We start from the raw sequence: 8768 nt of genomic DNA, 5'->3' as shown, positions 1-8768 counted from the left end.
TGCGTTAGCAACGTCCCGTGCGTGTGTAAAGGAAATCTATATAGTTCTTTACCTTGTGAAGGAGAGTGGTTAGTGCTAATTCCCTGGGGTGGAGTAGCAATCTGAAATTACTGTGTGGGGAAATATATTAATAAAAGTATGTGCACATACGTGTACGTCCAACTGGTTGTCCTGTGGGCTTTTCGAGTGCTTGATTTGCCCGATGAAGAGAGTTACCAAAAGAATGAGTGTTTTACTCTAGAGAGTGTACTTCAAAATGTTTTTAAGAAGTTTAATCATGTTTCCTGGGGACTCGGAATCCCCCTGCTTAGAATGTACCGACAGTTTTAAAGATGTAACAGTAACAGCTCTTCCTTGACTCTCTGCTTTTGATTCCCAGACACCAGCTGCTACTCATGTCTTCGCCATCACTAAGGAGGCCTCCGGTGTTACCCCAGTGTGAAAAGGCGTCTGCGGTTTGCCGAAAATGGATTTTTCTCAATGTTATTTAAAGCACGCCGTGTTAAAGAGTCGCTGGCCAGCGCCGTCGGCCTGATTATTTATTTAGGAACGCTTGATCGGAAGGAGAATGCTTTTGTGTAAACATGAATTGCCTGGCACTTTCTTTGGGCTTCGGCTTCTTGTTTCCCACCCCTAAAACGTGGCTCTTTACTTATTTTGCTTCCATATCGTGGGCTGACTCGCAGGGCCTTTTCCCAAGGCTGGAGAACGTGGCAGCTTTCAAGAAGGTTTCGGTGGTGCCAACCCAAGCGACGTGTGGACTCCCAGCCCGAAGCACCTTCTGTCAGAGCTCTGCCGCAGCTGAAGGCCTTCGGGTCTGTCCCCAGCGGTTCTGCATTCAGGATTGTCCTTACCGATCGTCGCCCCCCACCTACACTGACCTCTTCTCAGCGGGCCTCAGCGGCTGCATCACCGTAGACCGGCGTGATCTGAGTCCCGATGCCCACGGCCCTTCTGCAAGTTTCATTTTTGGAAATCACCAGAGTTGCTTTGCCTCTCCTCCTGCTGCCAGGTTGGCGGCATCATTTACTCTAGCTGTGTGGTTGAAACCCGAGCAAGAAGGTGTAATGTAAGTAGCAGAGGGAGTGTAAGCTTTCCTAGGGTCCTGCAAAATCAGTAAGAGTCAAGGGTATTGCAACTTGAATTCCAACCTAGAAATGAAGGCACTTTGGAATTGATGCAACTGAAGACCTACTCCTATATTAGGCTCTCCTGGTCAACTTTATATTCCAAATAATTTTTCCTAAGTTCGAAGTATTTTTCTCCTTTCCATGGATGAAGTAAACCCTCAGAGAAGAGTGTGTTAAAATAATTTCATGGCAGGCAGACATATTTACACCTGGCTCTTTTTTTTTTTTTTTTTCCAGCAGTTTAGCTAAACTTTTGGTCTTAGTTTTCAGAGGCTCAACCAGGCTCAGTGTGAGTTTTAAGTCATGGGGACTAGCAATACAAATAATGGATATTTTCAAAGTTTTGGTCCAGGTTTGTATAAACAACTTGCCCTTACTAGAGTATACAATTTTCATTAGGCATGTAGTTCTCTGAGAGCTAAGGACTGTGTTGTCTGCATCCTTATTTTCCCAGGAAGAGATGTTTGTTTAACTCATCTTGGAAGATGCTCAATAATGAGTTGAATAAATGAATGACACTCTATCTCTGAAAAGAGGTCGCTTTTGGCCCTTCGCTTCCTGGCGTTTTCATCTGTTAGGAAATATACAGAGAAGCATAAAAGCTTCTCAAAAGCATTCATGCCATTCATCCCAGTAGAAATGCCTTCAGTGAGTTCGGAGGGGGGCTTCGTTAACATTTGTGGTTATTTTCTGTAATCACCTGATTTTCATTCTGTAATAGTTTCTGAAGCTGTATCTAATGTTTCCCCTAAGTGTTTAGAAACAATCTGGAAACTGGAACGAGTAGGACAGTTTTGAGGCATATTTTGCTCATCTTTCATCTTCCTGTAGGGCTTTTGCCTCTTCTCCTTGTGAAGTTTTCTTTGTATGAGGATGTTGGCCAAATATCTAAAAACTCATGAAACAAACCAGAAGAGTCTTATAATTTCATAAGCAAATATGGCTTAAATATCTTTGGTGTTTAGTTTTAATGTGCCAAGTGAAAGTTGGCATATTTTCATCTTGTTTTATTTGGAGTGAAAATCGTCACAAACCGTTACCCCTATTTCTGTATGTGCCCTGAAAGAAAACCCTGTTTTCTTACTGTTTGAAATGTCAGTAAATCCAACCTACTTAGTTTATGTAACTAACGTGCAAAGAGTTTTAAAAAATTGTCTCTTGACAAATATGGCTAGGATGAAATATTTTTTTCCAAGCTTTTTACAAGGGATATGTCTCTACCAAATTCATCTTCCATTGGTATCATTTTGTATAAATAAGACAGAGGAGTATTTATAGAGGCAGTAGCACATGGTATATGGTTTTGAGAGTTCCATGCATCAAGGTCGTTTCCATTCTCAAAACTGAAATACCTGTGGGAATTGGGGGAATTTCAGGGTGTTTGTACTAGATAAGTAAAACAAACAAAACATGGATTATCCAATTATTGTTTATTCAGGAGCAAAATAAATCCAGTTCCTAAATATTTTGCTACCTGCCTTCCTCTCACATTCATTATCTACCCAAGCTAGTATGTTTACAAGCAAACAAAATAGCAAGGAAGATAATCAATAACATATTAAGAAATGCATTTTCAGTAAGCTTGGGGAAATAAGCCTGCATGTGGCAAATACATCCTTGAGTAATGGTCAAATTCTAACTTGTAGATTTAACTCAAGAGAAATGAACAGAGGCAAACTCTTCTTAGATTGTTTAAGACCTAGAGACAGGGAATAGAGAGAAATTCTTTCATTCCAATGACTTAGAAATATTCACCTACCAAAGGGTTAAAAAAAATCACAATAGAATTTCCATAGGGTTAAAAACAATCACAATAGAATTTCCATAAAATCGTATTTCCACTTTATATAAAATCTGTATGTCAACTAAACCTATTTGCCTTATTTAAAATATATATATTTGGCCTCATAACTTTATCACCAAATATATGTACAGATAGAGTAAAAAAGTGACAGTGAAATGGTGACTGGTAAGTGTTCTCCGGTCATATTACCTCTCAATTCTCAAAAAGAATAAATGCAAGTGAGAAGGAATGATTTGTGAAAAAATGTGCCCTTTAAGGAAAGTTTTAAAAACACTTTTAGCAAGAAGTCTTGGTTTGCCCAATCTTACCTTTGCCTCTTCGATTCTTCCTACTCAGATCACTGACTCATTTTTTTGAGGCTCTACTATAAACCAGGCTATGGTGCTATTGTCAGAAAACTCATGATCGAATGGGAAGACAGATGGATGGGTGTTGTTACCAAGGCAGCACGATAAGTGAGCTCAAGGGAAGGCCCCTTACGAACCTTGAGCAGGGAGGATTCTAGGATCAGGCATTATCCTGGAGATGCTGAGTAGGAGGCAACCAGGTGAAGAAAGGAACCCAGACTCCTCTAGGACTTGATAAAATTCTCCTCCCTGGGATGTACCTACCGCCTTCTTGAGTTCTTGTCTGTGAGATGCAGACTGATGAGTATCTTTAATAGCTAGTTATTTGGGGGGGATGTTGATGGCTACTGTCCATGATATTTCTCTTTAAATAGCAGATTTGGAGGAGGGAGCTCTTCTCTCATCTGCTAAAAAGTTGAGTTGCTAGGTTGAAATGTAATAGGAAAGGGTTGCTTAAGTTCATATCTGTTTCTGCTCAGTGGGTACAGAGTGGCTAGGCACATGCAATGATATAATTAGTATAAAATAAAATATATTAAACATAAATCAAGAGAGAAATTAGAAGACATAAAAAATAAAAATGTCTATTTAAAGGGATGGGAAAAGGGTGCCATTGTGATCAGAATAGAAGTGATTAAAACAAAGTAATTTGATAACTGGCCCTACACAGACCTAAAATTTTTCTGAAAATTCTTCTATTTTATCAAAATATTACACTGTACTCTTAGAAGATTGGATGACCTTTCCTCCAGGATCATTACCATGATCTCAGTGCCTCAGTTGGGCCGTGTGGTCATGGTGAGCTACAGACACTGGCTTTGGCTTCTGGCTAGTTGATGATGAGCAAAGTAAAGGCTATAGTCGTCCATTCTCCATTTCATCATGAGAATTAAATAGAGCAATTCTGACCTCAGGGTTAGCGGTTTAGAGCCTTCTATGGACACTAACCTCTCTTTACATTAAAAAAAAAAGAAAAAAAAGATTTGCGCTGGTGACTCAATACCCAAGCCAGATGTGGTGTATTGTGCCGCTTCCTATAAAAGAAATAGCAGAGGAACTAATTAGCCAATAGGCTACATGTTGGTTTTGCAGGATGATTCGACCACTTGAGCTCCCATCATGAGTCTCCAATAAAGGGAGTGGAGGTTCTGGGGGAATATATTGTAAATAAGAATTGTATTTTTTATTGAAATAAAAGGGCTTCTTAATTGAGAGAAAGCTTGCCCTGAATTTGATAACATTCAGGTACTTATTCATTGTGACACTTTGAGTGGAGTTTGGGGTCAGTTACGCCACCATCACTGGGTGATGGCTTAGCCTCTCTTTCGGTTGGAGGCTGACCTTTTCTCTTTTCTGGTTGCTTCCCAAGGTGTGTTATAGAGAAGACAGCGGATGGGCAGATTGTGTTCAAACTTACAATATCTGAGAAAGAGACCATGTTTTATTACCGCACAGTAAATGGTTTGCAGCCTCCAATGAAAGTAATGACACTGGGGAGAATTCTTGTGAAGAAATGGATTCATCTTAGTGTGCAGGTGAGTAAAATAAAAAATATTTAACATTTGTTTAAACACAGGGATCCATCTTCCTTTCTTTCCTTTAAATGGCATCTTCCCATCAGATTTGAAGCTCTACCTTTTAGATTTCAACTATGTGTAAATGACAACTAAAGAAAAACGATATTTAAATGACCTAATGATGTATCTCTTGATATACCAGAATTTCCCCCTCAAAATTACTGTGAAAATGCCCACAGAAGGTTAGGACAATCCCATTTGGGGTAGTATCCTCAGGAAATGTTTGTTTTATTTGCTTAGTGTATTTTATTTTGTTCAAAAATGTGGAAGGGCTCTTTTGCAGTCTAGTTCTAATTTTACTAGTCTTGGCAGTATTAAGACCCCTGCCTGGTTTTTACAGTGGTTTTTGGTGGATAGCATCTGATGATATGAATACAATTCGGCTGTTGTGTTAAAATGTTGACCTTAGAACTAATGAACTTCACACATCAGACACTCAAAAGGTGTTATATTATTACTTCAGTTGTCAACCACAGTTTGTATTCGCCTTAGAAGCTGCTAAAGACTGAGATAACTGTGAGATGGTTGGTATTTTATGGTTGTCAGGAATGGAGACAGTTTATTCTTTGGTTTCTTTAGGGCTCTGGAATGGTCCAGTGCAGCTTAAGTCACCCTTGCCTTTTATACCAGAGGTACTGTGTACTGTAGTTCTCAGTATATGCTCTCATAGGTGTGCTCAAATGTGGTCCATGCAAACCCCATTTGCCCTAGAGGACAGTTGTACCCTCGTGCACTTTATGAAAATAATCTTTGATCTCTCACATTTTTTCCCTCACCCTGAAGCAGGTAGACTTCCTTATGTTACTTACCGGGGTTCTTGGCCTCCTTAATCAATAGAAATTGATAAGAGGCCAGACGAGATTCAGGCAAGGCTTTACTGGGGCCCCTGCTGCAGCAGCGGGGAGAAAAAGCAAGTAACAGATTCCCTTGCTCGCTCCCTGAAGGGGGTGGAGCTGATTCCTTATATGGGGTAGGGTAGGGGTGTGTCCAGGGGTTGGGCCACAGTGGTGGCTTAGGTGTTCTGCCCACCCCTTTGGCGGTGCTGTGTGCCGGGGGCATGTGCGGTCCCCTGCTTTTGCTCTGGTTCTTCAGAAGTGGCAGGGTTTTTTTTTGTCTTTTTGTATCTTGTCCATAATTTGCCCCAACTGGACATGCATGCAGTTATTTTTAGTCCCTTATAGTTTCTTTCTTTATATTTTGTTGCTCCAGGAAACATTTGTCCAGGTGTAAACACTGCAGCAAAGGGTCCCAGGTTCCAGCCTATCTCACTTAGAAGGTCTTGAAAATTGTTACTTGGATTTTAAGGTCTCTTTCAGCATAGCTGCCGTTATTGAGGACGTAAATACACTTGAAACATACCTTTGTTTGGCCTGGTAGTATGAAATTCTGCCATGTATGTGCACTGCAATGCATTAAAAGCCTAAGGAAGAACATTTAAAATAGAAATGCAGAGAATTAGCAATGATTGATTTCCATAGGATGGTATTGACACAGTGATATTCAGTCATCATGTTAGACTTATCTACTCTGCTTTTCTCTTTTTTTTATTTACATCTTTATTGGAGTATAGTTGCTTTACAATGGTGTGTTAGTTACTGCTTTATAACAAAGTGAATCAGTTATACATATACATATGTTCCCATATCTCTTCCCTCTTGCATCTCCCTCCCTCCCACCCTCCCTATCCCAGCCCTCTAGGTGGTCACAAAGCACCGAGCTGATCTCCCTGTGCTATGCGACTGCTTCCCACTAGCTATCTACCTTACGTTTGGTAGTGTATATATGTCCATGCCTCTCTCTCGCTTTGTCACAGCTTACCCTTCGCCCTCCCCACTCTGCTTTTCATTAGGATATGAGTTTAGAAAATTTGGTTGTCAGGACGCAGAGGTTTCCATGCCACCAGGGTTGAAAGGACCGACAAAAAGATAGGTCACGTCTGACATCTGTAGCATATGATGGATTCAGTGTGTCATGCTTGCCTCTCATTTGTTCAGTAGTTAGCAGATAGGGGACTAATTTGTTCTATATCTTATCCATTCCACCCACTGACCAGACCAACAGAATTGTGTTATGACGTTTCCATATAAAAAATGGAAATGGAAACCACTGCAGAGGGGCTTCCCTGGAGGTCCAACGGTTAAGACTCTGCGCTTCCACTGCAGGAGACGCAGGTTTGAGCCCTTGTTGGGGAACTAAGATCCCGCGTGCCGCCGTGTGGCCAAAAAAAAAAACACCGAAGACTGAGGAAATGGAATCTTGAAACGATGTTGAAGAGCTATATTTGTCGCATATTTTTATATCAACGCTGATGAAAAAATGCTTTTTACTTGCCTTTATTTTGCCTTATCTGTGAAAATGTGCCATGTTTTGGCAGGCAGTAGTACATTAAAAGCTTTACAAAGAAAGTTTAAAATTCCGAATTTGAAGAGGTAACCATGACTGAATTACTCCCCTGGGAGTCAGATGCTCTTAGCGTGCCTATTGGAATCAACATTATCATTTCAATACATGTCAAATGTGAGTCACTTCCTAGTCTAGGCAAAATTTCTTTATAAATCTTTAAATCTTCCCCTTCTTTCAAGAAAAGGTTAAAGTACTTATGATTTAATGAGACTGCTTTATTTCATAACCGACTATCGAGAGAAAATTTGTCCTATCCAATTTGTGGTCTTCTTTTATTTATTTACATTTACATAAGTTCCCCCCCATTCTACATTTTACGTTAAAACTACAGAATGAAACAGTCCTAAATCATTAGAAAAGCCGTGCAGATCGCTTATTTATTCGTCTGGCATTTATTGATAGATTTGGGGGTACCCAGCATTATGGAGACCTGGATTCATTCAAATAAAAATGAAAGAGCAATTATTTAAATTGGAGTTCTGCGTAGGGTGCCTTTAAACTGGAAACAAGTCTGAGTACATTTGAGATATTACAATATTTATAATAACTCATAGATGTTTAATAAAGAATGTGCTCATTCCTTGGAAGTTAATACAAAAAGCAGTGGGAAGAATAAGAGATGAGGTGTAGAGAAATCTGACTCAAGTAATGCTACTCAGTAGTTTTAACAAATACACTTGACTCAGTTTTCTTACTTATGTAGTAAGAGGATAGGACTAGATGAACAAAACCAGACTTCCTAGAATTCTACGTTAAAAAGTAAGTGACTTTGAAAGTATGGAAAGCTTCTAAGTTGTGTAGGGTTGTCTAGACAGTGATGGTAAGTGACAGAGCTTTGTCCTCAACTGACGATCGGGTTTGTGCTTTTTTCTGCTTCCCCCTGCTATCTGGTATTTACACAAACATTTTTTTGGTAGATTTCATAGCCAAGATATGGACAAATGCAGCTTGTAACTCTTTCACTAGTTAACTGCAAAGAACATATTTTAATATGAAATGTAACTTATTCTCTGTTGCCTTATAATATAGTGCATCCAAATTCTGTTTGATTTTGAGGTTAGGGACTTCATAATGCTGGGCATAGGCTAGAACACACAGATAATCTGGCTTAGTCGAGTTAAAAATTGCAAGTCTGTAGTGTATGCATATATTTTTACTCATCCTCCAATATGGCCACAATCAATGAATTTACAAGGTCTGTGCGTGTGTGTATATAAAAATAAAACATCTTTACTCATGGAGTTGGCTCAGAATTTAACTTAGAAAGACACAGTCACATAAAATTAATTAACCGATCTGACCTTACACCTTACCTCAGACAGTTCACTCAGTATCAGCTTTCCATCAGTAAAATCAGAATTCTAATTTACCAAATCCAGAAAAAGAAATGAGTTTTAAATAATTAACTCCCTGGGCAAAAAAAAAGATGCTAGGAAGAGCCAGACATACCAAATGTTGGAGGTCTAGTTTCCTAAACAAAAAATGCCTGATGTTACAGTAATGGATC

The 8768-nt window shown here is 39.5% G+C and overlaps 1 protein-coding gene across 1 annotated transcript in view; it reads left to right on the top strand.

Moving 5' to 3' along the window:
- Positions 1 to 584: 584 nt before the first annotated feature.
- USH2A (usherin) overlaps positions 585 to 8768 on the top strand; it is a 773776-nt gene continuing 765592 nt past the window's right edge. The window contains exons 1-2 of the mRNA XM_060289919.1: positions 585 to 1069; positions 4651 to 4816. Coding sequence (XP_060145902.1) covers positions 585 to 1069; positions 4651 to 4816 — 651 coding nt within the window. The remainder of the gene's footprint in view (positions 1070 to 4650; positions 4817 to 8768) is intronic.

The sequence above is a fragment of the Globicephala melas genome, chromosome 1 (genome assembly GCF_963455315.2).
Source record: "Globicephala melas chromosome 1, mGloMel1.2, whole genome shotgun sequence".
NCBI lineage: Eukaryota > Metazoa > Chordata > Mammalia > Artiodactyla > Delphinidae > Globicephala > Globicephala melas.
This window is presented reverse-complemented; position numbering and strand designations above follow the sequence as displayed.